Source organism: Elephas maximus, chromosome 27, assembly GCF_024166365.1.
Source record: "Elephas maximus indicus isolate mEleMax1 chromosome 27, mEleMax1 primary haplotype, whole genome shotgun sequence".
Lineage (NCBI taxonomy): Eukaryota > Metazoa > Chordata > Mammalia > Proboscidea > Elephantidae > Elephas > Elephas maximus.
Genome location: NC_064845.1, coordinates 2,551,306 through 2,570,364, shown reverse-complemented (window position 1 = coordinate 2,570,364; position 19,059 = coordinate 2,551,306). Strand labels below are relative to the sequence as shown.

The 19,059-nt window shown below is 46.1% G+C and overlaps 1 protein-coding gene across 1 annotated transcript in view; it reads left to right on the top strand.

Moving 5' to 3' along the window:
• ITGA9 (integrin subunit alpha 9) overlaps positions 1 to 19,059 on the top strand; it is a 393,719-nt gene that overhangs the window by 219,842 nt on the left and 154,818 nt on the right. The window contains exon 17 of the mRNA XM_049870897.1: positions 5,472 to 5,548. Within this exon, the coding sequence (XP_049726854.1) occupies positions 5,472 to 5,548 (77 nt within the window). The remainder of the gene's footprint in view (positions 1 to 5,471; positions 5,549 to 19,059) is intronic.

The following is a 19,059-nucleotide window of genomic DNA, read 5'->3' as shown; positions in this document are numbered from 1 at the left end:
AATTCAGACATCTGACCTCCTAAGCTGTGAGAGAATAAATTTCTGTTCGTTAAAGCCATCTACTTGTGATATTTCTGTTACACTAGCACTAGATGACTAAGGCAAGGGGTCAGCAATCTACAGCCCATGGGCTAAATCTGACCTGCTGCCTGTCGAATACAGCCACACTTATTCCTTGACATATTGGCAATGGCGGCTTTCATGGTACAACAATACAATTGAGTAGTTGTGACAGAAACCCTGTGGGCTACAAAGCCTAAAATATTAACTGTCTGGCCCTTTACGGGAAGTTTCCCAACCCTGTTCTAAAAGAAATAGAGTAAGGATTTGGGGGGAAGTTGGAGGAAGGATTTTCAAAAGAAAAGTGTATATATCAGGGAAACTTGAGGTGAAGACCAGGATGAGGAAGGAGCCATCTTGGAAATGCAGTCTGTGAGGCTGAGGCCACTCCTGGGTGTCCAGTCCGCAGCACCCTGAAGCCTGAGGCAGGAAATGGCTGTCTTCTGAGAGAACTTTGTCTTCCTTTCACCAGAGAAGAGTAAGAAATGATGACTTCTTAGATCTATTTTCATTTTCCAGAAAGGTGTCTTCCAGCAAATAAATTGATGGGACTTTTGCCAGCCCACAGGTGGGAGCTGGAGGGCAGTGGGAGAGGTGGCTTCCAAACTGGGTTCAGATTTGCCTGGTTTCAGGCAGCCAAGCTTGTGTTCCCCCAGAGGACTGGGGTATGTGAGTAAAGCAGGAGGGGGAGGTTTTCAGAGGCCCAGGTTGGAGATGTTGGGGTTGTTCCCTGACAGGAAAATCAGGAGTTCGGCCTGTGGCTTCAGGAAGAACCTTTGTACTTTCATGTCCTTTGTATAGGGCCTTGCCTAAGCGAAGGATTTGTCAGGGCTTGAAATGTACAATCCATTGCCAGGATTCGGGAAGGCCATTGGGCTGGTGGAGTACTCTGGTAATCTATTGCTGTGTAACAAATCACCTTGAAACTCAGCGGGGCTGGAGGATCCACTTCCGGGATGGCTCACTCTGGTGGCCTCAAGTTTGTGCTGGCTGTCGATTTCTGTCCATATGAGCCACTCCACCGGAAGCCTGGTCTCTCTCACAGCATGATGGCTAAGTTCCAAGAGCGAATGTCCCAAAAGAACTAGGAGGAAACTATATTGCTTTTTATGACCCAGACACAGAGGTCACACATTGTCCCCTCCACCATAAGTACACCAGATTTAAGGGGAGGAGACATAGTCACATTGTCAGGAGCTCTGTGGGAGATACTGTTGAATCTATCTTGGGGAAGTACAGTCTGTAACACAGAGGTAAATCCCCGTTGACTCTTTGCCTCCACTGTCTTTTTGTTTCACCATAAATTAGGAAGCTTGTGTGTTCACTCAGGCCCGCTGTAGTCATCTTTCACATTTGCTGGTATAGGCTGTGATGCACAACACCTAAAAAAAAAAAACAGTGTAGTAGCTGCAAACTCCCCACCCCTGGCTCAGCGCTAATCTGGATTAACAGTAACTGTGCTAGCTTCCTAATGCTGCTGTGAGAAATGGCCACATACTGGATGGTTTAAAACAACAGAAATTTATTTTCTTCCAATTTTGGAAGCCAGAGTCTGAAATCAAGGTATTGGGAGGGTCAGGATCCCATTGAAGGTTCTAGGGAAGAATCCTTCCTTGCTCCTCCAGCTTCTGTGGCTCCTGGAAATCCTCGGTGTTCCTTGAATTGTAGCTGCATCACTCCAGTCTCTGCCTCCATCTTCACATGGCTTCTTTCCTCTGTGTCTTCACATGCCCTTCTTATGAAGAAGCCAGTCATTGAACTTAGGACCACCCTAATCCAATTTGACCTCATCTTAATTTATCTAATTGTGTCTGCAAAGACCCTGTCATGGATTGAATTGTGTCCTCCAAAAATAAGTGTCAGCTTTGCTAGGCCATTATTCTCAGTGTTGTGTGATTATCCACCATTTTCTCATGTGATGTGGTTTTCCTATGTGTTGTAAATCCCAACCTCTATGATGTTAATGAGGCAGGATTAGAGGCAGTTATGTTAATGAGGCAGGACTCAATCTACAATATTCAATTGTGTCTCAAGTCAATCTCTTTTGAGATATGCAAGAGAGAATCTATCAGAGAGATGAGGGAACCTCATACCACCAAGAAACAAGAGCCAGGAGAATCACGTGTCCTTTGAATTTGGGGTCCCTGCATTGAGAATCTCCTAGATCCAAGAGAAGATTGATGACAAGGACCTTCCCCCAGCGCCGACAGAGAGAGAAAGCATTCCCCTGGAGCTGGCACCCTGAATCTGGACTTCTAGCCTCCTAGACTGTGAGAGAGTAAATTTTTCTTTCTTAAAGCCATCCACTTGTGATATTTCTGTTATAGCAGCACTAGGTAACTAAGACAGACACTGTTTCCAAATAAGGTCACATTTTCAGGTTCTGGGTAGACATGCATTTTGGAGGAACGTTACTCAACTTTCTGATACAGTCATGGATATTTTCACTTTCATTTTACAAATGAGGAAACCAAGTTGTGGAGAGAGGACAGGTCAGTTTTCTTAATGTAACCCAGTTAAACTAGGGCCGGACTTTTTATTTTCTAATTTCTAAGCTACTGCTTTATGTTCTCACTGTAGTTTGTGCTTAATTTTAGCCGGTCAGTGTAAGCGCTCACGTAGTGGTGTGTGTATGTACATATATACATGTGTGTATGTGTGTGTATACACATAAACGCACACACACATACACATATCGTATTCAGTGCTTGCCTTGCTGGATGGAACTGCAGCAGCACTAGAGAACTTAATAGCCAGATAAGCCAGTTTCAGGGACAGGAAATAGAAGAGTACATGGGAAAATCAGACCAAAGAAAATGAGCTTTTGCAAAGCAGCTGGTTCCTCAAAGGACACTTTGCGCTTGCACGCAGCAGAGGGACCGGTGTTTTGGCTGGGGGAGGGGTTGATATGGCTTTGGCTTTAATGGGCGATGTGCTAGCACTGGCCCTAAGATGGCACCTCCTCCCTTGGCTGCCCATCTCAGTGATCACCCATCTCTCAGAGAACTGTGTGGTCTTTCAGTGTTGACCTAGCAGCTACTATGTGCCAGGCTTTAAAGGCAGCACAGAGGTCCAATACATGACCCCCTTATGGAGTGTAATTTTAGCAGGAAAGACAGTCATTAAACATGCAATAATGTTGATTCATTATAATTGAGATGAGCAGTTGAATGAGAAAGTATATGGAACTTACAGGAGTTCATGGCAGGGCTTGCATGTGCCAAGGGACTCGGCGTTTTTACTTGCTGGTTGAAGGACGAGCACATGAGCTCGGTGAAGCTGGAGGTGGGGGCTTCAGAGAACAGCTGGTGGGGATGTGCTGAGGTGGGAAGTCACAAGGCCAGTCCAAGGGATGGCTAGTATGGATTAGAGGAGGCAGGGGTTGGTGCTTTCCACCTTGTGTGCCACGTGATGGATTCAGGTCACACCCTTTTCTTTAATTTTCACCTGACTCCACCCTCACCCTTCATCCCATCTCCAAGGTCCACCGGGCATCTGTCGCTGGTGAAACATGAAAGGCTGTGACACGTGTAAGGGAGAAACTATAACCAGGCGTAGAGCTGGGTTTTGTGGGGCTTGAACTTTATACAATTTGGGAGGGAAGCTCTTTTCATGGAAAAAAAAATGTGTAATTATCAACGCGAAGTTAGGTAAAAGAACTGGATAGGGGCCATGTCAGTGAGGAACCCTCAAGCTTAAGCTTCATTAGCTTTGTGGTAAAGCCCCTCTGGTGTTAGTTACGTCCTCATAATGCCTTCCTTTCATCGCCTCTGAGACATGCATGCCGTGTTTCCACCCACTTCCTCCTGTTTTCTCTTTGGTTGAATGGCAAATAAAGCACAAATGTCTTGTGTTGAAATCTCCTGGAAGTTGGGCTCTGTGCTTGCTCCCAGTAGTGTCCAAAAGAACATGTGAATTTCCTCTTTTTGCCCAAGACTTCCATGAGTTTTTTCCCCACAATCAAGGAAGGGAATGTTGGCTGGGACACCTTATTCTTCTGGAAACGTGGCACAGGAATATGAATTTCCATAGGCAAAATTACTCTGTCTGGTTGGGCCTAGACTGTTTGTGGGCCAACAAGTTTCTGGAGTCCACACTGGCTCTCTGAGAAGCCTCCTGAAATTGTTCTGTGGGAGGGGAACAAATCACCTGGAACAGTATTCTGTGGGAAGAAAAAAATTACAAACATGAGCACTGATCATAAAGAAGTTTAATAGCGAATAAATAACAATTTAAAAAATGGCAATAGGCTCTTCTCTCCAAATCCCACTGAAATGATCAAAGCTGTCTGAAAATAGTAGAGTCCCTTGTCAGTCTGGAACGTAGAAGCCTGCCGTCCAGAGATCACAAACATTGAAGAAGTTGAGACCAGACAGAGGAGTGAAGCCCGCCATGTACCATAGAGAAAAGAAAGCTATAATCCTTCCCCAGATGCTGCTGTTTATTCACAGGCTGTCCCCCACAGACGTGCCCAAGCTCAGGCACATCCCACAACCCTCTGGAAATATATTGGTTTTGGCACATGGAGCATCAGGCCCCAGCAGTGGGCGGGGCTTTGGCTGTTGAGGCCCGGTCTTGGTTTGAGAAAGGATGCTCTGCCCCTATCAAATGCTGGCTGTCCCAGCTAGACGTGGGAAAGAACGCTTCAGCCCTGTCATAGCACCCCTTATTCTAACAGCCTTAGGTTTTTTCCTTTTGCAACTAAAAATTAGAATATGGTTCTGTTGCTAAGGTGGAGCCTGTCTTAAATACAGATTTTCCCCCTCCCCAAAAAGAACAACTAGAGGGAAATGACCAGAGTATAATCTAAGAATTCTTGACTCAACTGGATTATGGCTCATTCACATCTGAGACCATCCAGAAGACGTCCTCAGACGAGCAAAGACTGAAAGGACACCTACCATGTACGCTTCTGAAAAAAAACTACTTGAAAAAGCACTTCAGTGGACTGAGAAATGAACAAAAATAAAGAATGTTATTGTTAGGTGTCATCGAGTCAATTCTGACTCATGGCAACCCCATGTGACAGAGTAGAACTGCCCCATAGGGCTTTCTAGGCTGTAATCTTTATGGGAACAGATTACCAGGCCTTTCTCCTACAGAACCCCTGGGTGGGTTCAGAGCTGCCGAGTGGGTTTGAACCGCCAACCTGGTAGTTAGCAGGCGAGCACTTAACCATTGTGCCATCAGGGCTCCTTAAATGAACTCATGAAAGCAAGACCGCCATTGGTTTGGGTTTCCTTGGAACTTCAGGGCTCCTCACCATGCTGAGGAGTTGGCTTCTTTTAGGTGGGTATGGAGGGCTTAAAGGGCACAGGAGGGTTCCCTGATTTGCAAGAAGGTAAATTGGCTGTTGTTTACGCATCTGCTATTAGAATCCTGTTCCAATCTTCCTGTTGTGTCTCTCACAGACCGTTTTTGAAAGGAATTGCCGTTCCGAGGACTGTGCTGCGGACCTGCAGCTTCGGGGTAGACTGTTGCTCTCCAGGTACGTCAATGCGTCTTTCACAACATTGTTCTGAGAAGGTAGTTTTTTTTTTCACTCCAGGCCTGAAATCTGATGTGCAGATTTCCTCCGTGAAGAGCATGGAGTTAGTGGGTAGAGCTCGCCTGCTAACCAAGAGGCCGGCAGTTCAAATCTACCAGCCGCTCCTTGGAAACCATATGGGCCAGTTCTGCCCTGTCCTATAGGGTCACTATGAGTTGGAATCAACTCGACAGCATTGGTTTGGTTTGGTTTTGGGAGGTTTAAAAAATGTGTATAGTAAAATAATCTTAGCAGTAACTATTATTTTGGGTGATGGTTTTATTTTGTTTGAAGTTCCACGTATCTCACAATTTAACCCTGTATTTCTAATTTCTGTGACTGTTTGTGGGGGGGAGGGTACTTCAGCTTATTGTATTAAGTTGAGCCATATGAAATTGCCGATATTTGACTGGGGACAATTTCATATGGTTCAACCTATTATATAAAGGTTTCTTTGATTTTTTTTCCACAGTCAGCGATGTGGCACCTGCTCTAACAAAAAGTAATGTTTCTGTGGCAGGATGGGGGTGAGGGAGAAGGGCAGGCAGTCCTGGTCAAGTGAACAGACAGACAGTCTCTTTGTTGTTTCAGGGTTTCCTCCCGTAATACGTGAATCCCCCAAGGCTAAAGGTGAACGGTACAGAGTCCTTCTGTTTCCTCTTTGGCAGCCCTTTATTTTAGATTTCTTTTAGGATGAAGGTGCTGGTCCTGGATCATTTAACCACGTTTCAGAGAATGGTTTCCTTTTGAAACAATTCCTTCTGAAAGATTTTTTTAGCTTGGAGGCCAGAAAGTCTACCCATAAGATTTATTAGTTTTTCTCAGAAGCAGTCATCAGGTTCTGACAGCCCTTCTGTAAAATGCCATAGTGTGACTCATCGGTAACTACCAGAGTTCAGTTTGGGGGGAATGAGAGAAACATCCCATGATGAACCGGTGACTGTGCTAGGGAGCTTGTACTTATAATGATAAATCATTTTTATTCATCAAAGAAAAATGAAGACTAAGAATTTTTGTTGTTGTTGTTGTTTGAGTTTATTGGGGAGGTGCTAGAGCCCCTTCTCAAGCATACATACACAAATACTCCCCCAAACCACTTACGTATTAATGAACATTACTGTTACTCAGAACTAGAGTGGTGGGTAGATTAAAGGAGCACGTCCTCTGCCACGCTTAGAACATTACTTAAAACTCGTGAACTGGGTGTTAGAATTGTTTGACATTAGTTAAGTAGGGTCTTCTAAGATTATTGGAGAAACCAATTCTGAAAAAGGTTTATAAATTATCATCCCATTAATTTTCATTTCAAATAAGTCTTCCAAAAAGTGCTTTAGGGACACAGTAACATGAAGCAAAAAATATGGATTTGTTTTATGTTGAGACAGGCTGTAAAGGTTGGAAATTTATTTTGGATCACAGAAAACATCATGTGATGGGGAAATATATACTCGGTCCAAGGTTAAATACTAAGTTATGAAAGTCCTGATCTTCTCGCTACCCATTAGTGGATGGTCAAATTCATCTCGATTAAATTGTGCCTTTTGTATATTAAGATATAACATTTGAGGCTCATGACCCATCAGGCATCTTGTATCTAAAGCTGCCTCCACTGCCCCAAACTGGACTCCCAAGGGTGCTGGCAGAATCACTTCTGCTCTGCAGGACCAATAATCAATAATGGTAGAACTAGCATGGTGGCCAGGGCATAGAATGTGGTAAGCCCCATGGATATCAGCTAGCTATTGCCACAAAAATACTGTATAACAAAGCACCCAAAAACTCAGTGGCTTAAAATAGCAATCACTAATTCCCATGGATCTGCAGCTCAGTTGAGGGCTGGCTGATCCAAGCTGGATTTAGGTGGCTTTTGGCTGACTTGCTCAGGCACCTTGGATTCAGCAGAGGGCATGTTGATCTAGGCTGGACTCAGGTGACTCACTTCAGCTCTACTCTGTTGTCTTTCATTGTCATCCTGGCACCAGTGGGTAGCCTGGGCATATTCTTCTCATGGCATGGCAGAGATGAAAAGGACAAGTGGAAACACGCAGGGACTCTTAAGGCCTGGGCCCAGACCAGTGCACTGTCGCTTCAGCCTTATACTATTGGCCACAGCAAGTCACGTGGCCAAACGCAAAGTCCAGGAACGGAAAAATATTCTTGACCCCTTTGGTGGGAGGAACTTCAAAGTCACATGGCAAAGGCATGAATACAGGGAGGGGCAAGGAATTGAAACCGATAATGCAATCTGCCACACGACATAGAAAGCAGAGTGACTTTGCCTCTCATCCTGATGCTTTATGGTTTTCAGGGCTATTTCAGCCTTTCTTGCAATTTTGTCTTCCTAGAACCTGGATGTGAGACCTGGGGACTGAGTGAGGAGGTTTCCTGCGTCTCAGAGGCATCGTCCTTGGACTAAGCCCGGAGGCTCTTAGGATGAGTTATGTCCCAGAAGGCTCCCTGCTCTCTCAAAATAGCTTTCTGGCTGGCTCCTTCACTAAGCAAACCTTCATTATACTCTGGGGCCCATGGCTGTCCCCAAAGGGCCCATAAGAGAAACGTTAATTGATGATTAGATGAGCAGAGATTCAAAACCAAAGCCTTGATTTCAGTTACGTTGAATTTCTCCAGACTTTTGGGTGATCACTGCAGATACAGGCTCAAAGACAGATAAGGAGCAGCCAGTAAGCTCCTAATGGAAACCAGGGTTGACCAAGACTTAGTATCTTGAACTAGAGGTGAACTGCTTTGGCCACCGTTTAACTCCCTTGATTCATTATTGTGAGGAATGGGACACAAATTCCTTCACTGTTCAAGCCAGGCAAGTACTGGGCTGCAGAGATGACCGGTGTGTGGGCTCTGCTCTCCCCCAGTGTGCACAGTTTGGGTGGGAGAAGGGCAAGAGACTGGACAATGGTGGTGCCACCCGTGAGTGCTAGAAGAGAGGTGGGTGGGTCACTACAGGGCTGTGGAGCAGCTTCCAGAAGAAGTTATAAGGGGAAGGACAAGGACCCAGACATTCTGGGCAGAGGGAAAGTGAGCAGAAGCATGGAAGTGTGGAGATCAGGTGTCCGGCGTGAAGGGAGTGGCCAGGAGAACGTGGTGAAAGACAAGACAGGAAGTAACCAGATTGTGAACCACGGATGAATTTGGCTGTCATCTTGAAGACAGTGGAAGTGTAGCATAGTTGTAGCCCAAGTGCATTTAACCTAGGAGACGGCAACTAGGCACACTGAGCAAGAAGAGAGAGAGACAGGGGAAAAATTGAGATGGCATGGCTCATTTCATCCTCTCTCCCACTCAGTGAAAATATGTTCCAGCTTGAGTTTTGAGTCTGCTGCTCTCTCCGTCCACCTCGGTTCCTACATCTCTTTCACAGATCTCTGGAGCAGCCATTTGGCAGGGCTGGAATCACTGAGACATGTTGTGTCGGTTTTCACCATGGCGCCTTCCCATGGGCACCATTTTCACCTTTCGTGCTGTCTTTGTAACCTAGCTCTCATGTTAGTTGTGACTTCACTGTACTGAAAAGTTGATGCAAGGGACTGACAGAGAAAGCTCCTCCGGTGACTGTGCGGACAGTGAAGCACAAGGAGATATGGCTGAGGCAGCTGAACACCTACCAGACTGAGGGGCCTTTCTCTTGAGAGGACAGAGGGGAAGACATCTGAGAGTGATTGGGTCTCCAGGATGGTAGGGATCAAACCAGGAAATCTTCTCTGTGACCAAGACTCAGAGATATTTTTATTTTTCTCTCCAGAGAGCATGAATTCTGGCTGGCCTGTTGTCTCTTAAAACAGTCAGCTCTTCAATTAAAAGTCCATAATCTTTAATGGGCTTTAGCCAAGTTCAAAACACACCATTTTGAAAATGTCCAGGAATAGAGATGAAGTTGTTTATTTAAAAAAAAACAAAGCAATGTCTATTAGACAGGACTGAAAATCCCATTTGTAAAATAATGCAACTGTGTTTGTCTGAATACTCACAGTACCTGATAAAGCATCATGTGTGGTTAAGATAAAGAAAAGCAGACTATGGCAGTTGAACTAAAAACAAAAAAATTTTTTATGCATTCCATAGAAGACTAGTAGAACACTGAAGCGTCTCCTGGCTAGCCAACTCTAAAAAGAGAGAGAGACAACTTTTAAGGGAGGTGCAAGAGGCACAGTGGAATATTTGTAAAGCTAGAAGAACCATCTAGTAGCCACAGGTAATCATCCTATGATTGTAGCTGTAGTGACCTGGTTATATTGGAAGGTGAAGTGCATTTCCCAGAACCCTTGGCTGGGACTTTGGTAGCTCCATCCAGAAAGAACCAGCCTTCTAAAGGATGATCACTGCACCTGAAGAGCTATTTAGAGTTTGAAACAAATTGTTCCTTCTCAAAAGTGCAAAAGGTGGTCAGATTCATCAGTTGCACACCTTAGGGTAGAGGTGAAGGTGGTTTTGTTTTACGAAGGGAAAGAGAACCCTGTTTATTAAGCACCTATCATATGCTGGGTACTCTACAAAGTACTCTGTATACATAAAAGCACTATAGTGTCTTACTCAGCAGCACCTAAGGACAACAAGTGTCTTACCAGCTGCATAACCTTCGGCAAGTTGCTTAACATCTCTGTGCCCTCTGTTTCCTCATCTGCAAAATGGGGAAAATAGCAGCAACACCACCGTACTTATTCTTTTGAGTGTTTAATAAATTAATACATACTACAGGCTTGTAGTAGCTGCAGCGATGAACTTGAACATGCCAGTGATCATGAGGATGGTGCTGGACCAGGCAGCGTTTCGTTCTGTTGTACATAAAGGCTCCATGAGTCAGGGCTGACTCAACTCCATCCATCCACCCGTCCTTCCATCCATCTGTCTGTCCGCTCCTCCATCCTTCCCTCCCTCCCTCCCACCAGCCAACCATCCATCCATCCATCCATCCATTCACCCCTCCACCCCTCTGCCCCTCCACCTCTCTACCCCTCCCTCAGTTCCTCCATCCATCCGTCTAGCCATCCAGCCAGCCATCTATCCATCCATCCATCTATTTGTCTATCTATTGGCTTCCAAAAGTGCTTGGCAATATAGTAGGCACGCAATAGATGAAAGCTATTATTTCATTTAATCCACTCAACAACAGAGAAGTAACTATTATCACACTCTTTTAGTGAGAGGACATAGAGGCTCTGGGGAGCTCAGTTACTTGTTCAGGGGCTCATGGTGGTGGCAGTAGTATTAAAGCCAGGAATATCTGGTCCTACATCCTGCTCTTTTCCTCTACACTGGCCTCAGTTGCTGTCAGGTTCCGGTATCAGATGGCTATGAACCTGAAGTATGAAGACTGAGAACCTTGCAGGAAAAAGTACTCTATGTGTGAAAAGTCCCAATTCAGAGAGAAGGTAGATGGGTAAAAAATCCATTATCAAGGGTGACTGCCTTCCGTCCCCACCCGCCATCCCTCACACACTGCCCTGTTCCATGCATTTCTCTCTGGAGACGTTCGACACCTGTCCTGCTAGGTAGTGGTGGTCCCTGTGCTGAGTCAGCACGTTCCTTACCCTTGTAGGTTGGATTTTCTCTCCTTGGAAGGCCTCAGATTTGACTGTGAGCTTATGGCTGGCATTTCAGCCATTTTCTCAAGTGTAAAATGATCCCTGTTATTATTATTACTATTATTATCATTATTGGATTAGAGGGAAGGTGAGTGGGACTGGTCGGCAGCCTGGAAAATGCTTGCCCTTGCCAGAACATGAGTCATGTGATTTATTTTTTTTTCCTTCACTGTCTGCCCAGCTCTGGGAAAAAAAAAAAGAAGAAGAAAGCAAGTTTGTTGATTGGGAGCAGCTGGGCTTTTGTAGTTGCTGTTTCTGGAATCTCTGGAGAGTAGAATGGCTTTTTCAATGGTATGTTCTTGAAAAAAAAAAAAAAAAGGCAAAATTCTTCAGTGGGTGCTTACCCTCAGCTCTCCTCTCTCACTGCAAGTATTGCCCTGGCTCTGACTTGGGCTCCCCAGTAGGAATGGGCAGATTTCAGGAATACACAAGGATTAATGGATGGGTGGGTGGTCCTTCTGTGGAAGTTACCTAGGCGAGGGGTGGAGGATGGGTAGGATTTAGGCATCTGCAGAGGTTATCACAATGTAAGGCAAGCAGAAAAGATAGTTGTCAAGGATTTCATCTTACTTGGATCCACGGTCAACACCCATGGAAGCAGCAGTCAAGAAGTTAAATGACGCGTTGCATTTGGCAAATCTGCTGCAAAAGACCTCTTTCGAGTGTTAAAAAGCAAAAATGTCACTTAAGGACTAAGGTGCACCTGACTCAAGCCATGATGTTTTCAGTCGCCTAATCATGCATGTGAAAGCTCGGCAGTGAATAAGGAAGACCGAAGAATTGACACCTTTGAATTATAGGTGCTGGCGAAGAATATTGAATATACCTTGGACTGCCAAAAGAACGAATAAATCTGTCTTGAAAGAAGTACAGCCGGAATGCTCCTTGGAAAAGAGGATGGGGAGACTTCGTGTCACATATTTTAGACATGTTATCAGGAGGGACCAGTCCCTGGAGAAGGACATCATGCTTGGTAAAGTAGAGGGTCTGCAAAAAAGACAAAGGCCCTCAGTGAAATGGACTGACACAGTGGCTGCAACAGTGAACTTGAGAGTAACAACAATCAGGATGACGCAGGATCAGGCAGTGTTTCGTTCTGTTGTAATACACAGGGTCACTATGCGTCACAAGCGACATGATGGCACCTAACAGCAACAACAACAAAGGCAAGCGGAGCCACTTCACACACTGGAGGACGTATCAAGGGTGAAATAGCCTTTCGGAGTTCCCTGTTTCCACTCGCCTGACAAGATGTGACAGTGTTAGTATATCCATTCATTTAACAAATATTGATGGAGCGTTTTCTCTCACGATGAATGGAGAAAAAAATGGAAGTTGTCAGCAATTTCAGTCTACTTAGATCATTGATCAGTGTCCATAGAAGCAGCAGTCAAGAAATCAAATGATGTATTACATTGGGCCGATCTGCTACAAAAACTTGCTTTAAAGTTTTAAAAAAAGCAAAGATGTCACTTTGATGACTCAGGTTTTTTCAGTTGCCTCATACGCATGTGAAAGCTGGACAGTGAAAAAGGAAGACGGAAGAAGAATTGATACATTCAAATTGTGGTGTAGAATTGTGAAGAATATTGACTACACTGTGGACTGCCAGAAGCATGAACAAATCAGCCTTAGAAGAAAGAAATACAACCGGAATGTTCCTTAGAAATGAGGGCGGTGAGACTTTGGCTTACTTTGGATACATCATCAAGAAAGATCAATCACTAGAGAAAGACATTACATTTGATAAAGTAGAGGGTCAGCAAAAATGAGGGAAGCCCTCAATGAGATGGATTGACACAGTAGCCACAGCAATGGGCTCAAACATACCACTGATCGTGAAGATGGCGCAGGACTAGGCTACATATTGTTCTTATATCTAAGTGTCCTGGTCATCTAGTGCCCCTGTAACGAATAGCACAAATGGATGGCTTTAACAAAGAGAAGTTTATTTCCTCACAGTAAAGTAGGCTAGAAGTCCAGATTCAGAGTGTCAGCTCCAGGGGAAGCCTTTCTCTCTCTGCTGGCCTTCTCATCAATCTTCCCCTGGACTAGGAGCTTCTTTGCACAGGAACCCCGGGTCCAAAGGACATGCTGTGCTCCTGGCACTGCTTTCTTGGTGGTATGAGTTCCCCCTGTTTCTCTGTTCGCTTCTCTCTTTTATATCTCAAGAGATTGCCTTAAGACCCAATCCGATCTTGTAGATTGAGTCCTGCCTCACTAACACAACTGCCACCCATCCTTCTTCATTAACATCATAGAGGCAGGATTTACAACATTTAGGAAAATCACACAATACTGGGAATCATGGCCCAGCCAAACTGATACACACATTTTGGGTGGGACATAATTCAATCCATGATAGTAAGCGATCTTACATGAGTCCAAGTTAACTCAACAGCAGCTAACAGCAACAGCTTTGGATGTACCAGGCCTGGTAAAAACAAAGAGGGACAAGCTTCTGCATCATGATGCTTTCAGTCTAGGAGGGGAAATGCAAATGAAAACCAATAGTTGTAATTCAGTAAGATCATTGTAATAATGGGAATATGAAGCACTTCCCTGAAAGCACAGTAGAGGAAGTATTCCATACTGTCTGATTTTGAGTTCTCCTAGAAGCAGACCCTGAGACAAGAATTTGAGTGTAAATAATTTGTTTGAGACATGCAGGGAACGCAGATGGAGGAGTGAGGAAGTATACAGGGAAGGCTACCGATGAAGCTGTACTGTAACACCGGTGTATCAGTTATTGCTGTGTAACAGATCAGCCGAAACTTCGTGCCTTAAAATGACCGTTTATTTAGTGCCTGATTCTGCAGGTTGGCTGTTTAGCCTGGGCTCAGCCGCGTGGGTCTTCTGGTCTCAGTGGGGCTCCCTCAGGCATCTGCAGCCAGCTTCAGGTTGGCTGGGCGCCTCTGTTTCTGGTGTTTGGCCGCCTATTAGCTGGAGTGCTTCTGCTTGCCTTCAGATGGTCTCTCATCTTCTGGTAGGCTAGCAAGGTCTTATTCTTTTAGTGTGGCCACAAATGTGGTAGGAGTCCAAAAAATAGAACAGCAGAGTGCACGTGTTTTATGAAACCTAGTTTCAGAACAGGTGTAATGCCACTTTTGCCACAGTCTGTTGGCCAAAGCAAAGTCACAAGACCAGTCAGATTCAAGGGATGGGGAAATAGACCCTACTTCCTAATGGGAGGAGTTGCAAAGTCACATGACAGAGCATGATTACAGAGGGGCTATTAATCGGGGCTGTCAATTCACTAAATCTACCATGCCAGCCACTACAGGAGATGACTGGGGTTTAATAAGCATGGAACTCTGGAAAACACACATCTCAAATTATTGCATCTGAGGAGTGAAGAATCTGGGATGTTTATGTACCAACTCTTGAGATGCATTGGTTAAGAACTACTCTGGTGTGGGTGGGTAGGTGACGTTGTTGTTCTCTTTCGACTCAAAGAGACCCCGTGTGACAGAGTAGAACTACCCCACGGGGTGTTCTTGGCTGTAATCTTTACAGGAGCAGGTCACCAGGTCTTCCTCTCACGGAACCACTAGCTGGGTTTGAACCACCAACCTTTTGGTTAGCAGCCAAGCGCTTAACCGTTGTGCCACCAGAGCTCCTGGGGGACAATTAATTCCCTGCACTTCTAGCCTATCACAGACAGCAGCCTTCTCTGATTCTGGGAAAGGGCCCTCAGGTGCAGAGATGTAGATGGGAGCCAGTAAGGGTGTTCGGAAGAGTCTGAGGGTATGGCGGAGCATGGACAACGTCTGCCACGCCCGCTTTCTCAAAGGATCTCCGTTAGTGAATTTGTTCTGTAATTTCCAGCTGGGTGTTAAATCACCTTTTCACAAGACTTCCTCCCGTTAACTTCTGGGAACACTTTCATCCCACATCGCGCCAAACACCGAGTGTTCTTCGTTACTGGCGTACCTCTACTTCCCCACTGGCGTGAAGCAACCCAGAGATCCTGTGCTGTTGCATGTATCTGCATCTTATTTCTTTCTCTCTTTGTTCCAAGCAAACAGCCTATGACTTGTATACTGAAGAACATCTGGCTTTAGAGCAAACCTGTAAACCAAGTTTAGGGCAGGAGCTTTGTGCTCATTTTCCTGAGAACAGCCTCAAAGGAGATGAGGGATGTGTCCACAAGTCCCAAGCAGAGAGAAACTAAGACCGCTGACCTTTGCATCTTCCTGGTTAGGGACCTGGGCCGAGCCCTTTCATGGGCTGGAACTCTCTTTGTCTTTCTTAAGAGCCCTAGCTCTAGCCCAGCCGGGGGATGAGCTCAGATGGCGACTCTGTGATGCCCCATCGATCATCTTACAAAGAAACTCAGGTGGCATGGAAACAAGCCCAGTGCGTGTGGTGTTTGTGGTTGGTGGTTTTAAGTGTGTACTTGAAGCCATAGCATTTCTGGTGCAGGTGAGGAAGCTGATAGGCAAGGATTTGATTCCTTTACCCGAGGTCGAAAAGGTTAAATCACATTTGTTGTTGCTGTTAGGTGCCGTCAAGTCTGTTCCGGCTCATTGTCACCCTACGTTCAACAGAAAGAAACACTGCCCAGTCCTGAACCATCCTCACAATTGTTGCTATGTTTGAGTCCATTGTTGCAGCCACTGTGTCAATCCATCTCCTCGAGGGTCTTCTTCTTTTTCACTGACCGTCTACTTTACCAAACATCATGTCCTTCTTCAGGGACTGGTCCCTCCTGATACCTTGTCCAAAGTACATGAGGCAAAAGTCTCACCACCCTCGCTTCCAAGGAGCATCCTGGCTGTACTTCTTCCAAGACAGATTTGTTCGTTCTTTTGGCAGTTCATGATGTATTCAACATACTTCGCCAACACCACAATTCAAAGGCATCGATCCTTCTTCGGTCTTATTCAAAACAGCAGAGGCAGGAAAAACACCTGGTAGGGAGGCTTGGGAGTCCAAGTCCAATATTCTGGCAATTAGACCCAGATTCTCTGTCTTTAAATAGCTCAGAGCAGCTCCTGGACCCTGGCCTAGCTCTCTCTTCCACTGAGGGCTTCGAACCAGTTTGTTCCGGGTCGAACCCCTGCTGAGAAATTTACATGTCCACCCCACATACACTGAGTCAAAATGTACATTTTAACAAGATCCCCAGGTGATTCTTAGGTGAAATACATTTTGAGAACCACTGCTCTACTATGGTTCTCAGAAATGGTCCAGAACCAGCGATATTAGCATCACCTGGGAACTTGTTAGAAATGCAGGTTCTCAGCAGGGGCTCGAATCTGGAAGGAACCCTGCTTCCCCTGTGAGTCACTGCTAAACCAAAAAAACTAGACCCGTTGCAGTCGAGTCAATTCCAACTCATAGTGCCCCTGTAGGGAAGAGCAGAACTGCCCCATGGGGTTTCCAAGGAGCCGGTGGTGGATTTGAACAGCAGACCTTTTGGTGCTCAGCCAAGCTCTTTAACCGCTGCACCACCAGGGCTAACCAGGTGGAAATGACTTTTGGAAATTCCCTCCTACTGCAAGGAAGATCTGTTTTATAGTTTCCTAAAGGGTCTACCAGCCCCACACTGCGAGGCTGGGACTGCGGGGCAGCCACCTGAGGAACTGACTAATTTCCTTTGTTGGGCAGATTGAAAATATTGAGGGGAGCTCACTTGACATTTTGGATTCCACTATTCAGAGGGCAGTGGGGGGTTCAGTGGCAGAATTCTTGCCTTCCATTCCCAGCCAGGACGCCTCACGTGCAGCCACCAGCCATCTGTCAGTAGAGGCTTGTGTGTTGCTGTGATTCTGAGCAGGTTTCAGACTAAGACAAGGCAGAAGTGTCTGGCAAACTATTTTTGAAAATCAGCCACTGAAAGCCCTGTGGATCACAGTAGTCTGTTCCGTTGTGCGTGGGGTCGCCATGAGCCTGGGGCCAGCTGGACAGCTGCCGTCAAGTCAGTTCTGACTCATAGTGACCCGTATGTACAACAGAACGAAACATTGCCTGGTCCTGTGCCATCCTCACAATCGTTGCTATGTTTGAGCCCATTGTTGTAGCCAACGATCCATCTCGTTGAGGGTCTTCCTCTTTCACTGACCCTCTACTTTACCAAGCATAACGTCATTCTCCAGGGACTGGTCCCTTCTGATAACATGTCTGAAGGATGAGAGATGAAGTCTCACCATCCTTGCTTCTAAGGAGCACTCTGGCTGTACTTCTTCCAAGACAGATTTGTTCCTTCTTTTGGCCGTCAGTGATACATTCAATATTCTTCGCCAACGCCGTAATTCAAAGGCGTCAGTTCTTCTTCAGCAACATGTAGAGCAGCAGAAATCTATCCCAACTCACAGAGTACTTCAGGGACCATCCAGCCCTCTCCTGCTGAGTAGAGAGACTGACGGAGATTTTCCAGTGAGGAGCCTTGAAGGCAGGACTGAGACAGTAAGTACGACCTCAGAAGAGGCTGGGAATTTGCTCATTGTCATCCTCCCTGGGAAGTCTACCTCAGGGGTGTGCCTAATAAAATTTTATTTGTTAGTATTTTCCTTTGCTTCCAAATATAGTCAGCCATCAGAGATTTTATGTGTACACATCCTTCCCTCAGGGACATAATGATAAGGCTGTTACGGCCTCGCCCACTGGACATTCAGCCTCAGGAAGGACCAGTCAAGAGCCTGTCCAGCTAGATCCCACCTTCTCTCAATGCCAGAGCAGACAGTGAGCCTTGCTGAGATTTTTGCAGCTCGTTCTATGTGACTGTGTTGGTCTCTTGCCACTGACACTGGACTTATCCATCCTGGACTTAAGTTCCTAGGAGAAAAGCCAAACTCCGAGGTGCACAGCTGTTCTGTCGTCTGAAGTAAATCTCCCCCCGACCCACACACACACACACACACACACGTTTGTTGTTGTTGCTTTGCACACACCCTCTCATTAGCATCTTCCAAGTTTGTTCCGAAAACCAAAAAAAAAAAAAAAAAATCCATTGCCATGGAGTCAATTCCAACCCTGTAGGACAGAGTAGAGCTGTCCCGTAGGGCTTCCAAGGAGCAGCTGGTGGACTCGGGCTGCCAGCCTTTTGGTTAGCAGCCATAGCTCTTACCTACTGCGCCGCCAGGGATCCTAGTTTGTTCTGAGGTACCCGATTAAACATCAGAAGGCTGCCATGCTGGCTGTCCACAGATGAAAACCCAAAGACTTTGGCTGAGAAGGGACACAATGGCTATTGCCTCCCTACCCCCACCCCCCGCCAACGGTGACAGACTTGAGTACCCAACGACCTGTCATAAATCTCAGCTCCTCACACTGCAGTGAGAGAGAAGGTACCATGTGGAAGCTTCTAGATTTTACGAGCCTTCATCCCTGGCTCCACGCCAGGTGATCCTCCTCCAAAAATGACACAGCTGGGTGTGGTGGAGGATGTTGGGGCCACGCCCAGACCCTCTTTACTGCGCAGGTGCAGGCATTCACAGCTATTCTGAGAGTCAAGCCTCTCTGGTCTGAGAATTGCCCTCGCCTGGTGGGAGTCGATTTGCCTGGGAGGTTATACCCACCTGGGGGCAGCCCTTGCCTTGGCCAATAGCTGACTGATTTGGGGTACAAAAGGCTGGCCTTTCTGCCTCAATTAAGGACCTCACGGTGGTGCAGTCCATGCTTCAGAGCCCTCTGTGAGTCAGGCCAAGGCGGGACTTTACCCGAGACCACAGCCTTGCTCAGCCTTCCCCTGCCCCATCTGCACCCCTCGCTCTCCTCCTCCTCCTGGAGACACTGATAAGTCCCAGAATCCCTGTCACAGACTCTGCTTCCAGGAGCTTAGGGCTCACGTGTTGTTTATCCTTAGATCCCCTGGTCAGGCAGGCAGCTTTCTTTTTTGGACTCTTCTGTTTCAAATGGAAATCAAATCTA